Source organism: Musca domestica, unplaced genomic scaffold (assembly GCF_030504385.1).
Source record: "Musca domestica strain aabys unplaced genomic scaffold, Musca_domestica.polishedcontigs.V.1.1 6, whole genome shotgun sequence".
NCBI classification, from domain to species: domain Eukaryota; kingdom Metazoa; phylum Arthropoda; class Insecta; order Diptera; family Muscidae; genus Musca; species Musca domestica.
The window spans coordinates 22,489,632-22,517,155 of record NW_026712363.1 but is presented as its reverse complement, the minus strand read 5'-3'; the positions used below and the strand labels follow the sequence as shown (position 1 = coordinate 22,517,155).

Here is a 27,524-nt window from a genome sequence, read left to right as displayed (position 1 = left end):
TTTTAATGCATTTTTTACTTGCAATAATCATTTGTGACTAGATTTTAAATCTATGGAAATTTTGGATATTGGTATATTTATTATTTTGGGTATTAAACTAAAAATATGTGGGCTATACAAAAAAGAATCTATGCTACAGGGGTTCCAAATACTAAATTTGAAATAGTTTCTATGGAAAAGGTTAAAACCATAATGCAGATTATTGGAAGGTGGCTTTACATAGGAAAGGCCATAAGAAACGTGGATCTACATAGACTACATTAGTAGTGGAATTCTCTAACTCATTTCTTGAGTTACTGACAAAATTAAATCGCAAAATTTTGAATGAAAAGACTAAAGTTGACAGCGCTGTTGCTATCGGTAGAATTTAACGATTTACTATGGTAGAAGACTAAAGGTAGTGTTTGACATATCAATGTTTCCAAGCGTTAAAGTATCTACCTGAATTCTGCCATGGCGACTACTTTATTTTGGTCGCTAACTTGGAGAAATTATATGAATCTTGATTTTATCAAGTTTTGTCGGTAACTTCAAATGCGAGTTAGAGAATCAACCTACAGATACCAAATTTGAAACTATTTCGTAGAAAATGTGGCTAAAATCATCAAAATATTAAATACGAGGAGGTGCATTCATGGAGACCTCAGAAAAAGATCCATATAGACAATGTTCTGCAATAGGAAGACACTACAAACTCGAAATACTGGATTTTAAACAATTCCGTTAAAAATATGGCTTTAATCGTAAAAAGAACGAACTTCGGTAGGTACCGGTCAGACAACGGAGTGAATCAATTTTTTTTGGCGGCGGCCCATCAGATGTGAACAAATCGCCGGCGGTGAGAATTTGGAGCAAAAACTATATTTAATTAAAACTAATTGCGCGTTTATACTATTAATTACTGGAAATATTTGATCTAGGACGGTTATTACATCTTTTCGGTAGAAAAAAAATTATGTTGTCGGAAAATAAATCGATTTTCGTTATTACAAGTTTCATTTAAATATGCACTGTCCGATAAGCAAAAGGTCAGGCCATCTTCCCTTGATCTTCTAACATAAAGTTTACTGAATTCATGTTACCATATTTATACCCTACACCACATAGTGGTAAGGGTATTATGTCTTTGCGCATTTGTTTGTAACGTGGAAAAGGAGGCGATAAAGACCCATAGTTACTTTTGAGAATCTTCATATAATCACCTGGCCTTGTATTTTGTGAACAAAATGCAGGTCGCATTTATTCTCCAATTGAGATGAAATTTTCCAAACAATCTTTGTTTGGCCCAAGGATGAACCATATTAAAATTGGTGAGAATCGGTTCGAATTTAGGCATAGCTACCTTCCACCGATTTGGGTTAGTTGTGTACTAAATGGCCTATATGAGGAATTCAACATACAAGCAATTACATCAAATTTGTTGAATATCGGTTCAGATATAGCAATAGCCCCCACATAAATGAATGTTTCATCCGATCTGGTGTTCAAGTCTCCCACATTCGTAAAATGCATTAGAAAACAATTATATTTGTTGCCAGATATCTAATAGAGCTCGGAAATATTTTTGCCAAATTTTTATCAAGAACGGCTAAGATTTGGATATTGCTCCCATATATATACTTAACCCTATTTCCGGTTTATTGTTCCAATAATGCCTAATATCAGCCCAAATGGAGTGAATTTTGAGACGTACGTTTTCATTTGGTGGAACTCGGCTCCGATATACAGGGTACGATTAAAAAACTACAACTAAGTCAAGCACCATAATTTTTACAAAAAATTTCGGAAATAGCATCAAATTTAAGAATAAGTTTAGATTTATTCAAATTGGTCGCCTTTGGCACGAATTATGGCATTCAAACGGCCACGCTGCCCGAATGTTGCTCTGCGGTATTTTGGCCCATCCCGACAAAGCGCTTGCTTGATGTAATCGACACTTTGGTATTTTTTAAAGCCAAACTTGCTTTCCAAATTATTCCAGACACAATAGTCCAGCGAATTGGTATCCGGAGATTTTTGTGGCAATTGTGCGCTGGAAATGAATCGAGGAACCTCATTTTGTAACCATTCTTGGGTGGTGCGTGCTGAGTCCTGTTAGAATGACCAAAGTCTGCGGCCTCCAGAATATTTTAGCGATAATATTCGGCATTTATTTTGATCCCAGGATCGATTAATACGAGCGGGGAGCGACCATCGGCTGTTATGGCGACCCACTCCATCACCATGGCCTGCGCTTGAGTTATGGTGGCCAACCGAAGGGGCACATTTTCAGCTGACCTCTTTGACCACTTTCGGCCAAGCGAAGCAACTCTTTAGCTCTTTTGAGTCTATTTTCTTTCTGTTGCGATGTCAGTTTTTGCACATTTTGGAATTTTAATGGCTTTACCCCTAGCTCATTATTCAATATTTGCCGAATGGAGTATTGTGATATGTTCAGGTCACAAGCCATTTTTTGGCCACTGTGACGCGGATTTCGATCAAGTCGCTTCTTTACTTTTCGAAACATTTCTGCTGATGTTACTGTTTTCTTCCGTCCACTTTCTTGACGTCGGGCTACGCTACCAGTATCAACGGTAAAAAGCGATGGTACGTGACACAAAAGATTTATTCACATTTAAATGCTGGAGAGCTCTAACGATAGCCACTTGTGGTTTTCCAGCCATATATAAAGAAATCACACTATCACGTTTGAATTCCATCACGAATAACTTTTTTACTGGAAAATTCTCATCAAAATGCTTTTGTACTCCTGTAAACAATATAATGAGCTATCACTGGAATAATTTTAACAGCTATCTGGTTGTGGCCATGGCAGAAGAATACAGGTAGATGCATCATCGCTTGGGAGCATTGATATGTCAAAAAATTTTAAATGTTTTTTTTTTTTAATATAAGTAGATTTTTATATGTGTTCTTATACGACGTCATTCGGGGGTTCTTATAATTCGTGTTTTTCAAAAATTTTTACAAATTTAAACAATTTTTCATTCAACATTTTCAATTCCAAAATTGGTTTGACAGTTCATTGTCCCAGCAGCTGTGTCGATGCGTCTACCTATATTCTTCTACCATGGTTGTGGCTTAGAAATGACAGCAGTCTGAAGTTTGTTGCAGTTGTTTTATCTCTCACTGTATATATTTTTAATATAATACTTCTCAGTCAAATTTAATGAAAATTGATTGAGAATTGGATATGTCTTTCATATTAAGTTCCCTCTGAAACCAAATTATAACTGCTCTAAAGCCAAATGTTGACAGGTGGTATGATCTACTTGAAATAAATTCTTTTGTTAGGGGAGCTCTATTAAATATGCATAGTGGTGTAGAATATCATATAGTCGGCCTCGCCCGACTTTTAACTTTTCCTTACTGGTTATTAATATCAACTTGTTTTTGCCAATATATTCTTCTGATACTTGTATATTATACACCATCATGTGTTGACTTAACAGTCGATTGGAAACATTGGAGAAAAACTTGAGTTAACATAAACTCCTTCCAATTTTATATTTCAAAATATTATTTTTGAAATTTCTTGAGGAAATAATAAAAAAACGCGTGAAAGTTGAAAATAGGAATCGACTGGATTTAAAATGATTAGTCTAAATGAGCTTTTGTTATGTTTCACCCATGGTAGAAGAATATAGGTAGACGCGTCGACACAGCTGCTGGGACAATGAACTGTCAAACCAATTTTGGAATTGTAAATGTTGAATGAAAAATTATTAAAATTTTGTAAAAATTGTTGAAAAACGCAAATTATAATAGTCTCCGTATGACGTAGTATAAGAAAACATATAAAAATCCACTTATATTTGAAAAAACATTTACATTTTTTTGACATATCAATGCTCCCAAGCGTTGATGCATCTACCTGTATTCTTCTGCCATGGTTTCACCCTTTAACTAGGGGCTTACACAGGAGGAATTGTCTTGAATCAGAGTTGTATTTTTAAAAGACAGCAAAAGAAATTAATGAAAGAGTAATTATCAAAAATTGTTAAGATAAATATCTAGAATACTAAAATTTTCATTCATTATTTTATGATTGTTTCAGCTTTAGAACCCCATCTCCATTTTAGAAATGAAACACATCATCATTCATATATATTTTCTGAATAAAACTAATTTAATTCGTTCTTCTTTAAGTTTAGTTTTAACAATTCTTAACTTAAGAAAATATATTTACAAAAATTAAGAAATTTGTGAGTGACGAAGAGAAATGATAGATTTCGATTTAATTTTGTTTTTACACATTCAAAGAAAAAAAAAAACATATTAAATATTATACAAAACAAAATATACTGACAATACAAAATGAAGATAAAGATTATGACACTTGTGTTTATCACATAACTGAATTACTTTTAATAAAAACAAAATACATACATATTTATACAAAAACAAAATAAAAAAGTATTTTTTTTACAAATTTATATACAAAGGAATACTTTTGAAAATATTTGACAATAAGTAATTTTTATTTTTTAAAAATGGGGAATAGATTTACTTTCTCTAACAAATGGAATGATTTGAAAAGAAATGTTAATGGTAACATGAATATAAATAAGAATATAACAAGAAAGGCATTTTAATACGAGGATAAGATGCCAATTGGCAACTTCACGCCTCAATGCTATTCACAGTTTTAGTTTTAACCTGAACCTTAACTTGTTATGATGGATGTTTCTAATGTGGAAATGAATGATTTTCCTCTGGTCCTTCTATGAGTTGTCAATTAGACAATGATAAATTGTGTATCATGGTAAAGGACTCCAATTTGAACGTAGTTCTGCCATTTGCAAAATGCAGCAGAACCAAAATAATGAAAATACAATTCATATATCCTCCTTGAAAATGTACAAATACATATCGATGAGATTTTTTTTCCTACAGCTAAATTGGGAGGAGGGACAAAAATTGAGAATCTAAAAGGCGCGTTTACACCATACGATTTATAGATCTGACATAAATCGTATTGTGTGAAGGCAACAACACATTGGTTAGGTTCGTAAGTCGATTGATAACATCGCAAAATAAATGACAGTTTATTTGCCTGTCAAAATTAAAAGTCTGTCTGAAAGCGAGTTTACATACAATTTTTTTCAAGTGATTAACCGTGATAATTGACCGATTTTATTAAATTTAATATATATGTTTTCCATAGTAAAAATTTATTGTTATTTGTCAATTATCACGTTTATGCCGGCAAAAATGTCTATGCAAACTCACTATATCATTTTCAGTGTGTTTACATTATGATATGGGTGAAAATTCGAATACAAAGCTCAAAACAACAGGGGAATGGAATAATCAAAGATAATATAAAACTCAATGCAAAACTTTCATTTTGCTTAACTCTTTTTACTTTAAAGCAATTTGTGATATTTTTTTAATTTTTTGGATCATGCAAATTAAAACGACAAACACAAATAACAAATCCAGTGGATTTCAATTGTCAATGTCACAACGTATATGTCAAATGGAATCCGCATTGTACACACATAACAAATAAGGGGGATTTTAACTATCAATGCTATTGCGTATATGTCAAATGGAATCCACTGGATTTTTGGAGTCGTTTTTATTTGACGTATATGCATTGAAAATGACAGTTGAATTCTACTCGATTTAGTAATTGTACATGAACTTAAACACGGTTAAAGTGATGCCATTTTGGAGCGAAATTATATCTATGTTATTGTTGGCATTTTTATAAGGGAAGAAAAGCCTCAATATCATGGTAGAATTAAGAAGGTAAAGTCGTGCAATCATATGTTTTTTCAAAATATATAATTATAAATCCATAGTATACACAAAAATCAGAGATGGGAACCTGGTTTTTATTCAGCGAAATTTGACAAGGTAAATTACAGAAAACGCCGAGATGGGAATGCTTATTTGAAATGACTTTATCTTCTTAATTTTGTCATGCTACAATATATATTCTGAACTCAGTCTGGATTTAGAAAATAATTCTTATAGTACATTTACAGTTTACCAGATTTACTAAACTTGATGAACTTTAGTTTTACGAAATGTACTCCACCTCAAATGTCAATTCCACATAATTATGTATGTCAAATAATCGAGTGGATTTAGTAACTAAATGTGCTCTAAATCTCAAATAAATCCTTAAAAAAGAGATAAACTCGGCAAAAAGCTTTAGTGTAAACATACTATTATGCATGGTACAATACATGGCAGAAGAATACAGGTAGATACATTAACGCTTGGGAGCATTGTTATGTCAAAAAAATTTAAATGTTTTTTTCAAATATGATTAGATTTTTATATGTTTTCTTATACTACGTCATTCGGATGTTATTATAATTCGCGTTTTTCAACAATTTTTACAAATTTAAATAATTTTTCATTCAACATTTTTAATTCCAAAATTTGTTTGACAGCTCATTGTCCCAGCAGCTGTGTCGACGCGTCTACCTATATTCTTCTACCATGGTACAATAAAAAGGTAAGGTAGAGCTATCAGCTGATTACACGTATATTGCGAGACGTGCATTAAAGCTGTTTGCTAGTTTGAAATATCGAACTGTTTCGATCATATTTTTGAAAGAAAATCCCAGCATTTCATTCATTTTTGCCGCTGTTTCACTGATTTTAAAAATGAGGAAAAATATGGAATAAATGCAAACAACTTGTGGCATGCAATTTGGCAGGAAGCTGTTCTATCTCCTTATTGTACCATGCTATTATGTATGTACTACAACGATGTATACCCAAGAAATTGACATTTGAAATCCACTGGTTTTTCTACATGTGTAGAACTTTTACATCTCTGCTCTCACCTTTAACGTTTCCGTTGTCAACCACAGGATATATTTTTCACAGTGATTGGCATTACTTTAAGAATGTTCATACGGTTGCTGTTTCTTTGCAGCTCAAACGTAGTGGCAACGCTTAGTGGAGCACTATCTTCATGGTAGAAGAATATAGGTAGATGCATCAACGCTTGCGAACATTGTCAAAATTTTAAAATTGTTTTGTCAAAAATAAGTAGATTTTTATATATGTTCTTATACGATGCAAATCGGAGGTTGTTACAATATGAATTTCTCAGTAATTTGTACAAATTTTAATAATTTTTCATTCAACATTTTCAATTCCAAAATCGGTTTGACAGTTCATTGTCCTAGCAGCTGCGTCGAAGCGACTACCTGTATTTTTCTACCATGACTATCTTACTATATTAAACCATGTTTACATATAATAAAACCAATGGATTTAAATGACAATTCCATTGCGTATGCGTCAAATCTGAAATGTAATTTACTTTATTCGACGTATACCCAAAGAAATTTACATTTCAAATCCACTGGCAGCCCAAACGTAATCGCATGGTAGAAGAATACAGGTAGTCGCATCGACACAGCTTCTGGGACAATGAACTCTCAAACCAATTTTGGAATTTATTTTTTGAATGAAAAATTATTAAAATTTGTAAAAATTGTTCAAAAGTGAAATGTCAAACTAAATTTGAAATCGAAAATTTTGAATGAAAATCATAACAATAACAATGAATAACATAACGTTTAGGAAAACATAAAAATCTACTTAAAAAAAAAAACATTTCAAAACTTGTGACATATAAGTGTTCCCAAGCGTTGATGCATCTACATATATTCTTCTACCATGGTGCTTGGCATCACTTTAAGAATGTTCATACGTTCTGTTTTTGGCAGCTCAAACGTAATGGCAACACTCATTAGAGCAATTCTGCAAAAACCACAAGTTATAATTTGGATTTAGTATTCTTTTAGTATTTTTGTACTTTTGCAGATCACAGGGTCATGTAAACTGTCAATTTTGATATAATTTTTTATGTGAAATTCGGCAGCACTCCCAAGTACTTGTTTTAAGCTTAGTATTCTCTCGTTGCATAAAATTGTTTATTTCGATAAAATGTTGTGTCGTTCGTCAAATTATTTTTTTATAGCAAAAATAAAATCGTATAGTAGGAACGCCCCCAAAACAGCTGACTACGCTTAACTGTAAATAAAGAAAATACAAAAATTTCATCATGCTCTTATAAAATGCTAAGTAAAACATAACCTTACTTTATGATTTACTGGCAGTACGTTTAGTTAGAGTCTTTACAGAATCTCGACTATTGATAACTTCAGCATGGAAACCAGTCTCCCAGTCTGCATAGTATTTGACAGTGCGCACATTGCCATCCGGTTCCACCAGGGAATATTCACCTCTGACCACATCACCATCACGTTCTTCGCGTTGATGTTTAATATCGCCCGTTGTTGGGTCGTTAACACCATATTCAAAGGCATAGCGGGGATGATCGTTCTGAAATAGAAAATTAATTTACGGAAGTTAAATCTATCTAAAAATTAGGAGGTATAGTACTAGGCAGAATGAACGCGTTAGGCGTTGTCGTTTAAAAAGTTTTCATATTTTAATATTATATTATAATATAATTATATTATTCATATCCAACTTGGAACTGCAACACCAAGCGACATTCTATTCAGTGTCTTCGTTTTGAAACTCTTCAAAGCTTAAATCGTGACTTCGGCTTGAAAATACAACACTGTTGCCACTTGCAACTGAACATTGTGGTCGTTTCGTCCAACCAAAAATGGCATTGTATTTTCACACCGATCTATTTCATCCATGAGGGTTGCCATCATGGTAAAATTAAGATGGTAACCTTGCGCAATTATATTTTAACCATTTTTTAGAAACATCTCATTGTCCACATTTTTAGAATTTACCTTCTCAATTCTACCATGACTAGTGCTATCAATACTTTAAAATTTCTCGACTTACAAAGTATTCTAAATGCTGTTCTGTCATAACTTTGATCTTAGCTGGCTTTATTATGGGCGCTGTTTTCAAATAGGCTTCCGGTGTAAGGCTATGACTACTTAGAGCGGGAGCTATGGGTGCATATCTGTAGAAACCAGCTCCATGCGGTCCTATACCACCAACACCATGGTCATAACCGGTAAGCGGTGCCAAGCCTCCATGTAAAATGCCACCATAACCAGCTCCATGGCCTGATAGGGAACCACCTCGGCCCGAAACACCATGACCGGCTAAGACACTTTGATAATTCAATGCTGGCGAAGTACCAAAGTGGCCCAGGCTTACAGCTCCATAGTAACCTAATTGGAAGAGAATGCGATTAGAATGTTTGTGGCCAGATTCGCTTTCCTTTACAAACCTTCACCGATATGTTGTCCAGCCAAACCAAGTCCATGACCGGCAGCCAGGCCAATTGCTGGAGCTTGCAGAGGTTTGGTTACATATGAAGCAGATCCATAGCCAGCATGACTTAGGCCTAAACTGGATTTGCTCATAATTGAAGCGCCGGCACCCTTAACAAGATGTGGCTGGGAGACGTATTGATGAGAAACGGCTCCATGGCCAGCAGCAGAAGATATGGCAAGATTGGCAGCTGAACCGGTTGTCAAATGATGTCCCGAACCCTCGACAACAATGGGTGAGGCAAAACTACTAGGCTGATGTGATATGACAGCGCTACCAAGAGAACCATGAGATACGACACCACCACTAAAAGCACCATGAGATATGGCAGCACCACTATGAGAACTATGAGAAATGGCACCACCACTAAGAGAACCATGCGAAATGGCACCACCTAAATGCACAGCTCCACCAATCGCTGGGCCACTGGCTGGTATGAGCTTGGCACCATAGGCCGGTTTCGAGACATATTGATGGGAAACGGCTCCATGAGATTCAAATTTACTGACACCGCTCAATAGCGGGGTCACTACTTTACTTACAGCTGGACCGGCGTGAGCAACACTGGGGGCAGAATAGGTCACCGTTTTTGCAATGGCAGGAGTTGCCAGTACCGCAGCAGGCTTGGAAACATATTGATGGGAGACAGCTCCGGATGAGACACTCTTATAACCGGATGACACATAACCGCCCGAACTGTGTGCTGCACCGGACAAAAGTGGATTGTACACCGGGGTGACCTTGGCAATCGCTGGAGCAGGTAATGGCGCTGCATATGTGGCAACCTTACCCAAAGCTGGTGCAACATAACCTACTCCTTTCACCGGCTTCGAGACGAATTGATGTGAAACTGCACCGGAAGCATGTGAACTGGATGAAATAGCTGCCAAGTTATTATAACCATGTCCCGAGGTAGCAACGTGTCCGGCAATTGGAACTTGTGCTGGAGATACATATTGATGGGATGCATAGCCACCGCTAGCATATTGACCGCCATAAGAGACGCCACTGTACAAAGGTTTTGCCGGTCCCGAGATCAATGTAGGCTGACTGACATGCTGATATGTTGCACCCAATCCCGATGTGCCGTGTAATCCATTATAGTAGGATGCCGATAGTACCGGTGCGGTGGGGGCATAGGTGGCAATCTTGGGTGCTGCGGTCAAAATCGTTCCAGGTTTCGAAACATATTGATGAGATACCGCACCGCTGCTTTGATATTTTACAGCAGATATTGGTTGTTGATATGTGGCAACTTTGGCAACGACTGGCTGGGCAGCGTAATGAGTTACGGCCGGAGCTGGGTATGCAGCCTGTGCGGGTTTCGAAACATATTGATGAGATACTGCTCCACCGCTGCCACTGCTATGATAGCTTGCAACTTTGGCAATGCCAACGGGTCCAGCTGCATGGCCAATTACGGGTGCGGCATATGCGGCAACCTTTGCTACAACTGGAGCAGCCAGAACAGCTGGCTTCGAGACATATTGATGTGATTCAGCACCGCCAGAGGAGGAATATGCTGCCGATTTTACCACAGCCGGTGCAGATACGTATTGTGTAACGGCCGGAGATGTTAGTGTTGCAATCTTAGCCACTGCAGGAGCTGCATAACCGGTTAGATGTGTTGCAGGCTTCGAAACATATTGATGAGACACGGCCCCAGCTCCCGAGCCAGAGTAATGGACCGATCCTCGACTTGATGTTGTATAGTGGGATGAACTGCCGCCATCGGTGTAACCACTTAACTTAACTACGGCGGGAGCTGCCACTTTAGCCACAACAGGTACTGCTGCAGGCTTCGATACATATTGATGAGAGACAGCTCCACCGCTGGTGCCATAATGACCGGAACTACTTTCAGAATAGGATCCAACTTTCACAAGAGATGGGCTTGAGTATGTAGCAACCTTGGCTACAACCGGAGCTTGTACAATTTGCGCTGGTTTGGAGACATACTGATGGGAAACAGCTCCACCACTTCCAGATGAGGCGAAATGTGACGAACTTCCACCAGATGCATAGTGTACAGCGCCACCTACAATTGCCGGGGCTGCGTAAGTTGCCACCTTGGCGACAACCGGGGCTTGAACGGCTAAAGCTGGTTTCGACACGTATTGATGGGAAACCGCACCACTGCCAGAGGCGGCATAGTGAGAAGATCCACCTTCGACTTTAACCACTGCTGGAGCGGCATATGCTGGCACCTTGGCTACAACGGGAGCTTGAACAATTTGTGCGGGCTTGGACACATATTGGTGTGAAATGGCACCGCTGCCGGACGAAGAGAAGTGTGATGTGGCAACAGTGGCGGGTGCAGAGTAGGTGGCAACTTTGGCTACAACAGGAGCTTGAACCACAGCAGCTTGCACCGGTTTCGAGACATATTGGTGGGAAACAGCACCACTGCCAGAGCTTGCATAATGAGAAGCACTGCCGGATCCTGTATAGGTAGCAACCTTAACTGCTGCAGGTGCTGCATAGGTGGCAACCTTAGCTACGACAGGCGCTTGAATAACTTGGGCTGGCTTTGAAACATACTGATGGGAAACAGCACCACCACCAGATGATGAGAAGTGGGACGAACTTCCTGTCGAATATGCTCCCACCTTTATTTCAGCCGGCGCCGGGGAGTAGGTGGCCACCTTAGCAACTACTGGAGCTTGAACTACAGCAACCTGGGCAGGTTTGGAGACATATTGATGAGAAACGGCCCCACTGCCCGATGTGGCGTAATGTGAAGAACCTCCTTCGGAATAGGAAGCAACTTTGACGGCAGCGGGTGCAGCATAGGTGGCAACCTTAGCCACAACTGGAGCTTGTACAACAGCAACCTGAGCCGGTTTTGAGACATACTGGTGAGAAACAGCACCACTGCCTGAGGTGGAGTAGTGAGATGCACCTCCGTGTGAATAGGAGAGAGTGGGAGCAGAATATGTGGCAACTTTTGCAACAGCTGGAGCTTGAACCACAGCAACCTGGGCAGGTTTAGAGACATACTGATGAGAAATAGCACCACCACCTGAGGTGGCGTAATGAGATGAACCACCTTCGGCATATGAGGCGACCTTAACCGCTGCGGGCGCCGAATATGTGGCAACCTTGGCCACAACAGGAGCTTGAACCACAGCAACCTGAGCGGGTTTGGAAACATACTGATGAGAAACTGCACCACCACCCGATGTGGCATAATGGGATGAACCTCCCTCGGAATATGAGGCAACCTTTACAGCTGCAGGTGCAGAATATGTGGCAACTTTGGCAACGGCTGGTGCCTGGACTACAGCAACTTGAGCTGGTTTGGAAACATACTGATGGGATACTGCACCTCCACTTGAAGAATAATGTGACGAACCTCCCGCCGCAGCAGCATGGCCACCAATGTTTACAACGGCCGCTGGTGCTGCATAAGCAGCCACTTTGGCAACAACGGGTGTCTGAGGTTTCGAAACATACTGATGAGAAACGGCCCCACCACTTGAGGAGTAATGCACCGATCCGCGACTAGCGCCAATGTTTACAACTTTTGGAGCCTCATATGTTTCAAGCTTAGCCACAACTGGGGCGGGAGCGGGTGTTACATATGTTGCCACCTTAGCTATTTGTGGAGCAACATAGGCGGCTGGTTTCGAGACATATTGATGGGATACTGCTCCCGCCGAGACTTTGGGAGTTTCTGGAGGCAGGTAAGCAAGACCGCCATGAGAAAATCGACCACCCGAAACACTAAAGTGAGCTGAGGCTGGGGCTGTGTATGTTACTTCCTTGGCAATGGCTGGGGCAGTGTAGGTGGCAACTTTCGCCACGGGAGCAGGACTAGCGTAGCCGGTAATGTGGGCAGTGGGTTTCGACACATACTGATGAGAAACGGCACCTCCCGCGGAATATTTCACTGATTCTCCGCCCGAAATGGTCACAGCTGGTGCTGGGGCAACCTTAGCGATAGCTGGAGCAACATATGCCACTTGGGGTTTTGGTGCGGAATAGGTTATTGTCTTGGCTATGGCGGGTGCAACATAAGCCGATGGTTTGGACACATATTGCGATGATATGGCACCGCTGCCACCTGTGGCATAATGTCCCGAACTGGCACTGGTTGTATAGTGCACAGAACCATCACCACCTCCAGCGTACTTTGTAACCGTCACCGGAGTGGCCACCTTGGCAACAACCGGTGCAGGAGCATATGCAGTTATGTGGGAAACCGGCTTTGAAACATGCTGGTGAGATATGGCACCGCCCGATGCATGATGGTAAGAACCTTCCGAGGCAAACGTTGCCACCTTGGCTGGGGCTGAAATGTAATGGGAAGCAATGGGTGCAGCATAGGTGGGTATCTTAACTGGCGCCGAAACGTAGTTAAGGGGTTTCGAAACATGTTGCTGAGAAATGGCACCATACGAAGACTTAGCATAACCGCTGGTCTGCAGACTGGGCAAATAACCTTTGGAAAGGGCCGGAGCATAGGCATACGCAGCCGGTGAAGGCGCCTCAAGTTTAGGAAACAATGGCTGAGCTTCAAATGTGGCCAGATGATCGGTTGCGGCGATTGAAGAAATTTTTGCAACTGTGGGAGTGCCATAGGATATCTTTGGGGCATAACTGATATGTCCTGCCTGCGGGTTATAGGCAGCACTGGTGAAAATGCTATCCAAATGTCCCGACTTGGCATAACCAAATACGGGTGTTGTCTTAGAGAATGGAGAAGAATAGCTGGCAATTTTGGTAACGGCTGGAGCCGTGTAACTTAGCTTGGACTCTCCGCCACCGCCGGCCGTGTACGTGGTAACTTTTGTAACTCCCGGTGTTGACTGGGTGTAACTAAAGCCGGTCGATTCATAGGATTCTACTTTCGGAGGAGGCAAATAGGCACTGGTAATTTTCTTGGTATTGATGGTGGGCGTCACCAGATTTTTGAATTCAATGCCCGATGGTACAACCGCTGCATATTTGGAAGCTGGCGATTTATCGGCATATGTTATGCTACCACCCTTGGCATAGGTAACTGCCGGTTGGTATGCTACACTTTTAACCGGTGCCACATATTTTGCCTGTCCAGAACCGTGGGAATATCCCGAAAATGCTGCCGATGATTCATATGAAGAAGAGGATGATGACGACGAAGAATACGATGATGATTCTATGGGTGTAGCCTTCAGCTTAGTTTCCCCCGGACCAATGGAGAATTTCACTTGGGGTTGGGGATATGAATAGCCTGCATCGATGACAGCTTGTATACAATCTGCCAGTGATCGTGGTGTTGAATCTGCCCAAACTGTACCGCAAAGGCACAGAATAGCAAGAAATATCTGCAAAGGTAAAAAAAGAAAATAAAAGCAAAAAAGGACGACAAGGAGAAAAGTTCAAGGTCATATTTTGATTAAAGAAAAATTGAGGTTAAGTGGATGCATATTTTGATAATTTAAGGTCAGTTTACACATCGTGTTAGCGTCATATGTAAATATTTTTTTCACATTTTACATTTAACATTTTTGTAGCTGGTTTTTAAGCGCCCCACTCAATTTTATACCATCAGCCATATGACTACAGAGGGTATATATCATCTGAAATAACGGTATTAGACCCTAGGTCTCTTTGAACCAAATCCGTTTCAAGACATTTGGAGTCGATCTAGCGGTGTACGTCCGTCCGTCTGTTTGTCTGACTGGTGCGTATGATAACTCTCGAAGATCGAGTTCGGCGATGGACAATGGTACATCCCCCACAGAAGGTCGAAATTTTCAAAAAATATTTTACTGCGACGAAACAGAAAGTATAATCCGATGTTGCTTCAACCTTGCAAATTCCAATATTTGCAGCATTGCTATGTCAGGTGCTACATTGGACAATATCGGTCCACTCCATCAAGTACCTCCCCCGCAAAGGATCAACATTTTGAATGATTATAACTCTTATCCACTCCTTCCTGGTACGTCGCCCACAAAGGATCAACATTTTGAACCTCATAACACACGAAATCCATTCGGACTTGGCATGTCCCGATATTTATATCAGCACAAGATATGTTGTAAAGATGGTAGAAATCGGACCATTCCTTCTGGTACCTCCCCCACAAAGGATCAAATTTTTGAATAACCAAAACGATTATAAAATCCTAAATCAGCATCCGGTTCGCTTTATTTTTCACACATCTCATAATTTCTACAAACACAAGATCTGTTGTGAAGATGGGATATAACGGTCCACTCCTTCTGGTTCCTCCCCCGCAAAGTGTAAAAATTTTGAATATCCATGAAGCTCATAAAACGCGAAACTAACATCCGATTGCGTTCCAGACTTGGTAAATCTCAATATTTAAATCGACACAAGATCTGTTATAACAAGTTAAAAAGCAGTAAGTTCGGCCGGGCCGAACTTTAATACGCTCCACCATTTGCAACGAATTTGTAAATTTTTAAAAAATAAAATCCTTAAAAAATTCTGTTAAAATTTTAAAAATACCGAATATAGCCGTTATATTGGGGGGGTTTATACGACGTGGACATACATAGGCATTGTTTGTCATAAGCCATTACCATATTCAAATTCGAAACTTGAAATAAACGGTGAATAATGTAGCTAAAATCATCAAAATATCGTATATAAGGAGGTGCCGTTAAGTTGGAGCTGTGAGAAGACCTGGACCAGCATAGACAATTTTCTGTCACAGACTGTAGTTCCCATAACGAACTTCAAATACCAATTTTGAAACAATTCCGGTGAATAATGTCGCTAAAATCATCAAAATACCGAATATAGGGATGTACCGTTATATGGGGGCTATATGAAGATGTGGACCTGCACAGACAATTTTCTGTCTTAGGGTGTAGTATCTATTTTGAACTTTAAATACCAAATTTGAAGCAATTCCCGTGAATAATGTCGCTAAAATCATCAAAATATCGAATATCGGGAGGTACCGTTATATGGGGGCTATACGAAGACGTGGACCTACATGGCTCATTTACGAACTTAACCTGCCTACTGGAAAAATAAACATGTGTGCAAAATTTTAGCCATCTATCTCAATTCATTCGAAAGATAGCGTGATTACAACAGACAGACGGACAGACAGACAGACGGACATCGTTAAATCGACTTAGAATTTTACGCTGATCAAGAATATATATACTTTGTTGGGTCTGATATGAGTATTTCGAGGAGTTACAAACGGAATGACAAAGTTAATATACCCTCCATAGTATGGTGGAGGGTATAAAAATGGTAGAGATTGGGCCATTTCTTTTGCTAACTGCCCCACATAGGGTTTAAGATTTTGAAAAACAAAACGCTCAAAGAAAGCGAAAAAAGCATCCAACTCTCCTCAAATTTCACACATAGAAACATTTTTGCTAACACAAGATCAGTTGTGAATATGAAACCCTTCTGATACCTCACCCACAAAGGGTGACAATTTTCAATAGTTTTGTCTGTCATTACTTGCGAAAAAAGTCAGCGATTCTTTACAACTTGCTATATCTAAATATATCTCTCTTAACCAGAAACCTGAGATGAATATGGAATTTATGATTTCGTATAAAATTGAATATAAATGTTAGATTTTCTTGTAATTTTACCCATGCCAATATTTTTATCTGTATTAGATGAAGTATTAAAATGGAATACTTTGGTCGACTATATCTGGTACCTCACGCACATTTTAACATTTTCTAAACAATATCGCATATCTCATGTAAAGTCAAGAATGTATATCATATTAATTTGGGTCTGATACGAAATGGACAATATTGACCCATTCCTTCGAGGGTCAACAATTTGAATAATCATAACAGAAGTCGAAATATATTTAAATCATCCATCGGCAAAACCGACTGATACTTTTTAACTTGTTATATCATACTTATGCAAATGATGTATTGATATACACTATAGTATAAAATGTTTCCTTTAAGATAATAAATAGTGTGAGGCGCCTTAAAGTATGTTATAAAAATGCTTAACATAAATGTAGAAAATATGTAGCTTTGCATAGCACTCTAGCATTATGTGTACACTAACATACGGGAAAACCACTTCAGGACTCAAGTAAGGCTCTAAAATACATGTCACAAAATATATCATGCGTTGATGCCACGCTGCTTATGTATCATCACCTTTATTTTATAGGAAATGATTCATTCGATTTATTTCTTTTTTTTGCATTAATTTCGACCCTTTGAGATATACATAAATAATTCAATCTACATCAGCATAATTTCTACAACAAATTTATGAATTTTTTGTACTTGTATTTCCCAAACTTGTCATATGATCCTCATTTCAGTTGTTTGCTTTTAGCCTCATGCATATACATATTAGGTCAATCAAGAATGTCCAAGGTGATCTTGTCATGTTTGTTATCTGTCGCGCATGTGAGGAAAGTTGCCTCTGTCTAATGGAAAATGTAACAGATTTCAATGGTAGAAGGTAATATTAAATTTAAATGAAAAACTCAAGCACAACTTATATGAAAAGAAAAAAATAAACAATTTCATGATTCTAATATTTGGTGCTACAACATTTTGCTTCATAAATTGTTTAATGCGCGACAACGTTTGTTAAAGGCTAGGATACACATAATGTTAGAAACACATCTAAAGGTACTTTTTTATACCCTCCACCATACATAGTATTATGTTAGTCACTCCGTTTGTAACTCATCGAAATAATAATTTTAGACCCAACAAAGTATATATATATATTTTTGATCAGCGAAAAATTCTAAGACGATTTAGCAATGCCGGTCCGTCTGTTGTAATCACGCTAGAGTCAATACGAATGAAGATAGGAAGCTAAAATTTTGCAGGCAGGTCAAGTTACAAAGACGGGCTATATTGGTCCACAATATCGTATAGCCTCCATAAAACGGTTCTCCACGATATTCGGTATTTTGATGATTTTTGCCATATTTTTCAATGGAATTGTCTGAAATTCTACGCAAGGAGTTCTTTGTGAGTACTTTAACATCCAGAAGAGAAATGTTTATATAAGGGTACCACCGATATTCGGTATTTTGATGATTTTAGCTACATTTTCCAATGGAATTGTCTGAAAATCCGCACTTAAAGCCCACATACAATGGTACCCCCGATATTCGATATTAGGCGATTTTGGGGACGTCTTCGTGTAGCCTCCATATATTGGTACATCCCAATATTCGGTATTTTATGATTATGAATATTCGGTATTTTATGATTATGATTTTATCGACATTATTCACCGGAGTTGTTTCAAATTTCGTATTCGTATAGCTTCACGGAATGGCTTATGACAAAAGTTGCCTATGCAGGTCCACGTCTTCGTATAGACCCCAATATAACGGCTATATTCTGTATTTTTAAGATTATAACAGAATTTTTGGCGAATGTTATTTTTTGAAAATTCCCAAATTCATTCGAAATGGTGAAGGGTATTCAAAGTTCGACACTGCTGAATTCATCCTAGAAACCAGTACTTAAAATTTGGTGTAAATCGGTTTAGATTTAGCTATAGCTCCCATATATATGTTTCATCCGATTTGGGGTTTTAAGTCCCTCACATTCGCAATACTCACTCCACAAGAATGACACTTGGTACCAGATATCAGATACAGCTCGAGAATACCGTTGCAAGTTTTATTGAGATCGGTTTTGATTTTTATAGCTTCGAAATACATCTTCATCAGATCAATATCCAAATTGGATAGATATTTTCATATACAATCGAATTTTTTCATTTGGTGAAACCATACATAGTATGGTAACTCATCGAAATAATAATTTTAGACCCAACCAATTATATATATTCTTGATCAACGAAAAATTTTAAGACAATTTAGCCCTGTCCGTCCATCCGTCTGTTGTAATCACGCTACAGTCAACACGAATTAAGATAGGAAGCTAAAATTTTCCACTGGTCTGTCTTTTGTCTGCAGGCAGGTCAAGTTCGAAGACGGGCTATATCGGCCCACGATATCGTATAGCCCCCATATAACGGGTCCACACGATATTCGGTATTTTCATGAGTTTCGCCACATTTTTTCAATGTAATTTTCTGAAATTCCTCACAAGGAGTTCTTTTTGAGTACTTTACCCCTTGACAGAGAATTATCTATATAGGTCCACGATATCGTATATCCCCCATACAATGGTACCCTCGATTTTCGTTATTTTTATGATTTTAGCCACATCTTTTAACGGAATTGTCTGAAAATTCACGCAAGGAGTTCCTTGTTACCCTTAGAAAAGAATTGTCTAAATAGGTCCACGTTTTGGTGTAGCTCCCATGTAACGTTACCGCCAGATATTAGGTATTTTCGTGATTCTTGCGACATTATTCAGCGGAATTATTTCAAATTTCGTATATAAAGTTCGGAACCGTTACTACAGCCTATGACACAAATTACTTATGCAGGACCACGTCTTCGTATAGCCCCCATATAGCGGTTTTTATTCGAGCGGTATTTTCCGAAAGAATTTTTTTTGGAAATTTTCAAGTTTCTTCCAAATGGTGGAGGGCATAAAAAGTTCGACCCGACCGAACTTAGCTCCTCTTTTACTTGCTTTTGTACGGTAGCTATACTAAATACTCATACTGGTGTTGTGCATCATATTGTCGGCTCCGCCTGAATTTAACCTTCCTTACTGGTATTTTTTTAATATTGCCGAAACACTTTGTAACTAAAATGGAAGGATTCCAAGGAATCTTAATTGAAAATATTAAAAGAAAGTGGAAGAGAGTTCTGCCCTCTTGCTTGTCCCTATTTAGCTAACATTGAGATGTAAACTTTCAGAATGTATTTTTTTTGTGTTGCATGGTGTAATTACGGATAATAGACATAATTTCAAAAGTTCCATCGAATGGTGAGGGACGTTAAAAGTTTGGACTGGTCGAACTTAACTGTTTGGTAATTTTTGACAAAATTGTCTTTCAAAGACGGTATCGGATTCGTTGAAGCTTCGCACAGCCTAAAATTTTTATCATACTTGGATTAGATGCAAAAATCGACAACTTCGGCACCTTCTTCACAAACGGTCATAGTTCTTATAAAATTCAAAAAAATCGGCCACTAATGCTGCTGACTTCCCCACAAAGGAATAAAAACTCTCCAAAATCTTAATATTCTTGCCTATTGGTATATATCAGTGCATTAAACAAAACAGAAACTTGGGTGGTTTGTCCAGGAAAATTCGATTCTGAACAACTGTGCTAATCATTCTAACTTTTGAAGGGATCGAACCAAAATTTGTCTGAAAGTCTTATGATGTTGAAAATGGAATACATCGGTCCACGTTTCAGTTTAGCCCCCCGATTTCCAATATTTCAAGGTTTTCCCGCCTATTTGTTGAAATAAATTAACTTATGTAGAGTTCTTTAATGTTTCAAGGATGATTGATTTTAAAGGTGGGTTTAATCGGTCTACGTTAAGATATAGACCCTATATAACTGTACCTCACGTTTTTTCGATTAATTGAAGTTTTTAGCGAAAAAATTAAGCTAAATCGTCAGCAAAATGTAGTATATAGGTCCGGTATTTGCTATAACTCCCATATAATAGAGCCTCCCGATTTTCGGTATTTGGAAATTTCAGCCACAATTTCCCACAGCATCAATGTGACATTTCGGTTTTTCTTTAGGCTCGATACAGATTCACAAAGGGTGCCCCTTGGTCTCCGAAATTTTTAGATTTGTTATACCATCCACCATTTTATGGAGGGTATATTAACTTTGTCTTGCCGTTTGTAAGTCCTCGAAATACTCATATAAGATATTAAAATTTTGGTCCAGAACTTAGGTGTTTTTTATTTGCTTTGCTTCAATTTACGACTGTAATGTGGTATTTCGTGTTAGTGTCATTAGATGGAAATTCTCTTCTCTAAAAATTTTGTATATATCCCCGAAATTTTCCAATAGTCGACACACTCCTCACTATATATCACTACCTCATGATTTTTTTTAGTTGCTATTTACAAAAAATGTCCGGTGTAGATCCGCTAAATGGTATAACTCCCAAGGGTACCTTCTGATTTTCGATATTTTAAAGATTTTTTTCATTCAATTTCCACGGAATCAGCTGTAATTTGACATAACGAATTTTTAGAGGGAAGCATTTTTACATCGCGTAAAACGTATAACCCCCATATAGTGATATCTTCTGATTTTCGTAGGTTTCTGCTCATAAAAAATGTCCGATACAAGTCCTAGGTCTTAATTTTGGGAATTTAGAGGATTTTTCTAAGCTTTCAAAGATATCGTCTGTAACTTAACATTTCGGGGTCTCGTTGGGTAGAATTTCTCCCCGCGAAAAGATTCTCTCCAATATTTGCCCATACCTTCCCCACAAAGAGAAATAATATATAGGAGACATATCTAATTCAGAATCAATTTTCACAAAATTTGGCGGAGACATTTTTGTCTTTTATACCAAATAACATTGCTATAGAGTGCATAATGTTACTTCGAGAAATATTATATTAAAAGAATATATATCGAAGCCAAATTGCACAAAATGTAAACGTATGTCCTGAAATTCACTCCATTTGGCTTCATATTAGCCATTATTTGCACAATAAGCCTGAAATCGGATTAGGTATATATAGGAGCTATATCCAAATCTTAGCCGATTACAATTTTGCAAATATATTTCCGAGCTCTATAAGATATCTGGTACCAAATATCATTGTTGTCGAATGCATATTACGAATGTGAGGGACTTAAAATCCATAATCGGATGAAACATATATATAGTAGTTATAGCTATTAAATTGGTTGGATTTGCCAAAGCTCAGGTCATTTGGACTAATATTGGCCATTTGGTGCAAAAAAACCTGAAATCAGATAAAGATATATATGGGAGCAATATCCAAATCTGAAAAGATCTTCTTAACATTTGACAGAGGTATTTCTGGGCCGTATCTGATATCTGGTACCAAATATAATTGCTGTCGAATGCATATTACGAATATGAGGGACTTAAAACGCCTAATCAGATGAAACATATATATGGGAGCAATAGCTATGTCTAACCCGATTTTTACCAAATTTGATGTACTTGCTTCTAAACTGAATTCGGTAGGATGTACCAAAACACAGGCCATTTGGACTGATATTGCCATTTGACCAATGTATATATGAGAGCTATATTAAAATCTTAGCCGATTTCCATAAAATTTGGCAAAGGTATTTCCGAGCTCTATAAGATATGTGGTACCAAAATGCATAGTTGTCGAATGCATATAACGAATGTGAACTATAGCTTTATCTAAACCGATTTTCACCAAATTTGATGTACTTGCTTCTAAACTGAATTCGGCCGGATATGCTAAAGCTTAGGTAATTTGGACTGATATTGGCCATTTAGTGGTCAATTAACCCGAAATCGGTTGAAGATATGTATGGAAGCTATATCCAAATCTAAACCGATTTTACTAACATTTGGCAAAGGTTTTTCTGGGCCGTATCTGATATCTGGTACAAAATATCATTCTTCAGGAGTGCACATTACGCATGTGAGGGACTTAAAGTCCCAAATCGGATGAAAAATATATATGGGAGCTATATCGACATCTTAACCAATTTTCACCAAATTCGATGTACTAGCTTCTAGACTTAGTTCGGTCGGTCTCAGGTCTTTTGGACTGATATTGTCCATTTGGTGCTGAATTAGTCTGAAATCGATTGAAGATATATATGGGAGCCATATCTAAATTTTAACCGATTTTCCTTGGACCAAACAAATATTGTTTGGACAATTTCATCTAAATCGGATAATAAATGCGACCTGCATTTTATTCACAAAAATACATGGACATTTTTAAATATTTATATAATAATTGGAAACCCCAGAAATTTTGGCGTCTTTACGAGGATATCTCCAAAATAAGCGCCAATATAGAAAAACTCACAACAATTCAGAAAGAACAAACCTTAGAAATCACCTCTATTTCAAAATGCCAAAAAATGGCGTATGGAATACTTGGGCATGACACGGAAGATATGGCCAAGCTTTATTGTTATGAATTTTTAAGAATTATAATATAACTTATTTCACATGGTGTGGGGTATAAAAAGTTCGCCAGGACAATTTTTATATCATTTCCTCTTGTTTTAAAATTTCTTTCAAATCGATTTCACCAAATTCGGCAAAAAAAATGTAAATGTAATGTTAAGAGATATTTTTGGGTAAAATTCCAAACATATCGTTCCACAATGCCATATGATGGTGTAGAGAGAAACTTATAGTCTTTATAGTCAATTTCTTCTTCCTTTGCAGGATACGTTTTACAATTTCGTGATACACATTTAAAAATAATCCACTTGCTATTTATTTCAACATTAATGCATTTCAGTGTCTTTACATCTCTTTTTAACACTTTCTTTATTGTTCCTCAAAAAGGACTCACCTTCATTTTTATTGGTTTATATTTATTCACTTAATTTTCGAATATTTCAGAAAAATTTCGAAATCCAATTTTTTTTGGGAAAGTTCGTTTTTGTTTGTCTTTTTTTGAAAACTACTACCAGTAGTAGTGTTTCAATTTCCACACACACACATAGATGCACACACAATATCCTTTTTAGGTATTCGTTCTTATTTTTTGCAGATAATTTATGTAATCCTTTTGCTATATATTGTTGTTGTTGTTGTTGCTATTAAAGTTCTCGATTATGAAATCCATAAATCGTGGTGTTGTAATCCTTGATAGTCTATGGCAGACAATTTCAAATGAAAAGAACCGTTTTTATTTTGTTTTCGATGTGGCTGTTTTCTCTCTTGCGTATCGTGCGTATTTCGAGATTTGTGGTATAGCCCCGGTAAAGTGGAGCACCGCGAGATACTGATGGCCAGCCAGGCCCTATAAACGTTTATATACGGTCAAACTAAGTCCAAAAAATAAAACAAACACAACTGTCTTGTCGTCATGTAATGACTGCTTGACAAACCGATCTAAGTTTTCGCTTTTGTGCGAACACGCATAAAGATCATTCACAGGCAGGCACTCGAAGCCTAGCTAGGCAGGCCGTTAGCAGCGACAGAACCAGCAATAATCATAACCTGAGCAGATTTTATGTGTAGCTCAATGCTGATGCTGCGCGCTCTAGAAATGCAGCCTGCAGTGCCAGTCCGCCAAGCTCACAGGCAGCACCGCCGACAAAGTTCGCTGCAATCTGTAATATATAGCTCAATTTTGCAAAACGATTAGCAACGACAGTCAGCTGGCAGAAATATTGACAACAAATGTCATGCGCTGCCTCAATTGTGCTCTAATCTGCTCAGCACGGCTCACACACACTCACTCAGCGTTTTTATAAATTCTCTAGTCTCATGGATATTGTTTTTGTCAAATTTTCCTTTTTTCTAAAAAAAAACACGCTACACATAGAATCAGCTACAACCACATAGCCTTTCATGGAAAATGCGTTAGGCCTAAAACAAGGTGGCTCAAAATTTCTGCTGTCTAATCATTGATCAGGCACAAGCTGCATAGCGGAAAAGAGTTGCCATACCCTTAGACAAAATGAAGACCAAAGAATACTTTTGAAGACCAAGTTTTTCCACTATGGACTTTGTGGAGACAAATTCTTCTTAGTGGAGACTTTCCATATAGAACATTTGGTGGAGACCTAGTTTTCGTATAGAAAACTTGGTGGAGACCCAGTTTTCGTAGAGAAAACTTGGTGGAGACCCCGTTTTCGTAGAGAAAACTTGGTGGAGACCCCGTTTTCGTATAGAAAACTTGGTGGAGACCCCGTTTTCGTATAGAAAACTTGGTGGAGACCTGGTTTTCGTATAGAAAACTTGGTGGAGACCTAGTTTTCGTATAGAAAACTTGGTGGAGACCTGGTTTTCGTATAGAAAACTTGGTGGAGACCTGGTTTTCGTATAGAAAACTTGGTGGAGACCTAGTTTTCGTATAGAAAACTTGGTGGAGACCTGGTTTTCGTATAGAAAACTTGGTGGAGACCTAGTTTTCGCATAGAAAACTTGGTGGAGACCTAGTTTTCGCATAGAAAACTTGGTGGAGACCTAGTTTTCGCATAGAAAACTTGGTGGAGACCTAGTTTTCGTATAGAAAACTTGGTGGAGACCCAGTTTTCGTAGAGAAAACTTGGTGGAGACCCCGTTTTCGTAGAGAAAACTTGGTGGAGACCCCGTTTTCGTATAGAAAACTTGGTGGAGACCCCGTTTTCGTATAGAAAACTTGGTGGAGACCTGGTTTTCGTATAGAAAACTTGGTGGAGACCTAGTTTTCGTATAGAAAACTTGGTGGAGACCTGGTTTTCGTATAGAAAACTTGGTGGAGACCTGGTTTTCGTATAGAAAACTTGGTGGAGACCTAGTTTTCGTATAGAAAACTTGGTGGAGACCTGGTTTTCGTATAGAAAACTTGGTGGAGACCTAGTTTTCGCATAGAAAACTTGGTGGAGACCTAGTTTTCGCATAGAAAACTTGGTGGAGACCTAGTTTTCGCATAGAAAACTTGGTGGAGACCTAGTTTTCGTATAGAAAACTTGGTGGAGACCTAGTTTTCGCATAGAAAACTTGGTGGAGACCTAGTTTTCGTATAGAAAACTTGGTGGAGACCTAGTTTTCGTATAGAAAACTTGGTGGAGACCTAGTTTTCGTATAGAAAACTTGGTGGAGACCTAGTTTTCGTATAGAAAACTTGGTGGAGACCTAGTTTTCGTATAGAAAACTTGGTGGAGACCTAGTTTTCGTATAGAAAACTTGGTGGAGACCTAGTTTTCGTATAGAAAACTTGGTGGAGACCTAGTTTTCGTATAGAAAACTTGGTGGAGACCTAGTTTTCGTATAGAAAACTTGGTGGAGACCTAGTTTTCGTATAGAAAACTTGGTGGAGACCTAGTTTTCGTATAGAAAACTTGGTGGAGACCTAGTTTTCGTATAGAAAACTTGGTGGAGACCTAGTTTTCGTATAGAAAACTTGGTGGAGACCTAGTTTTCGTATAGAAAACTTGGTGGAGACCTAGTTTTCGTATAGAAAACTTGGTGGAGACCTAGTTTTCGTATAGAAAACTTGGTGGAGACCTAGTTTTAGTATAGAAAACTTGGTGGAGACCTAGTTTTAGTATAGAAAACTTGGTGGAGACCTAGTTTTCGTATAAAAAACTTGGTGGAGACCTAGTTTTCGTATAGAAAAGTTGGTGGAGACCTAGTTTTCGTATAGAAAACTTGGTGGAGACCTAGTTTTCGTATAGAAAACTTGGTGGAGACATAGTTTTCGTATAGAAAACTTGGTGGAGACATAGTTTTCGTATAGAAAACTTGGTGGAGACATAGTTTTCGTATAGAAAACTTGGTGGAGACCTAGTTTTCGTATAGAAAACTTGGTGGAGACCTAGTTTTCGTATAAAAAACTTGGTGGAGACCTAGTTTTCGTATAAAAAACTTGGAGGAGACCTAGTTTTCGTATAGAAAACTTGGTGGAGACCTAGTTTTCGTATAGAAAACTTGGTGGAGACCTAGTTTTCGTATAGAAAACTTGGTGGAGACCTAGTTTTCGTATAGAAAACTTGGTGGAGACCTAGTTTTCGTATAGAAAACTTGGTGGAGACCTAGTTTTCGTATAGAGGTATAGAAAACTTGGTGGAGACCTAGTTTTCGTATAGAAAACTTGGTGGAGACCTAGTTTTCGTATAGAAAACTTGGCGGAGACCTAGTTTTCGTATAGAAAACTTGGTGGAGACCTAGTTTTCTTATAGAAAACATGGTGTAGACCTAGTTTTCGTATAGAAAACTTGGTGGAGACCTAGTTTTCGTATAGAAAACTTGGTGGAGACCTAGTTTTCGTATAGAAAACTTGGTGGAGACCTAGTTTTCTTATAGAAAACATGGTGGCGACCTAGTTTTCGTTTAGAAAACTTAGTGGAGTCCTAGTTTTCGTTTAGAAAACTTAGTGGAGTCCTAGTTTTCGTAAAGAAAACTTGGTGGAGTCCTAGTTTTCGTATAGAAAACTTGGTGGAGTCCTGGTTTTCGTAAAGAAAACTTGGTGGAGTCATAGTTTTCGTAGAGAAAACTTGGTGGAGACCCAGTTTTCGTAGAGAAAACTTGGTGGAGACCCAGTTTTCGTAGAGAAAACTTGGTGGAGACCCAGTTTTCGTAGAGGAAACTTGGTGGAGACTCGGATTTCGTATGGAAAACCTGGTCCAGACCCAGTTTTCGTATAGAAAACTTGGTGAAGACTCAGTTTTCGTGTTGAAAACTTGGTGGAGAACCAGTTTTGTGGAGACTCAGTTTTCGTATAGAAAAATTGGTGCAGACCTAGTTTTATTATAGA

General features: G+C 38.1%; 1 protein-coding gene across 1 annotated transcript; it reads right to left on the bottom strand.

Moving 5' to 3' along the window:
• Window positions 1-7,581: 7,581 nt before the first annotated feature.
• Window positions 7,582-24,200, bottom strand: LOC101901108 (fibroin heavy chain). Its single transcript, XM_059129221.1, has 5 exons — window positions 23,628-24,200; window positions 9,203-14,555; window positions 8,806-9,143; window positions 8,079-8,322; window positions 7,582-8,010 (listed from the first exon to the last, which is right to left on the bottom strand). Exons 1-4 carry the CDS (start codon window positions 23,631-23,633, stop codon window positions 8,080-8,082), a joined length of 5,940 nt encoding a protein of 1,979 aa, XP_058985204.1. The 5' UTR covers window positions 23,634-24,200; the 3' UTR covers window positions 7,582-8,010; window position 8,079.
• Between the last annotated feature and the right edge of the window lie 3,324 nt (window positions 24,201-27,524).

Coding starts and splice junctions, on each gene's coding strand:
- LOC101901108 (XM_059129221.1), bottom strand. Junction 9,144..9,202: donor TGGACAACATATCGGTGAAG/GTTTGTAAAGGA, acceptor TCTTCCAATTAG/GTTACTATGGAGCTGTAAGC. Junction 8,323..8,805: donor AACAGCATTTAGAATACTTT/GTAAGTCGAGAA, acceptor TTTCTATTTCAG/AACGATCATCCCCGCTATGC.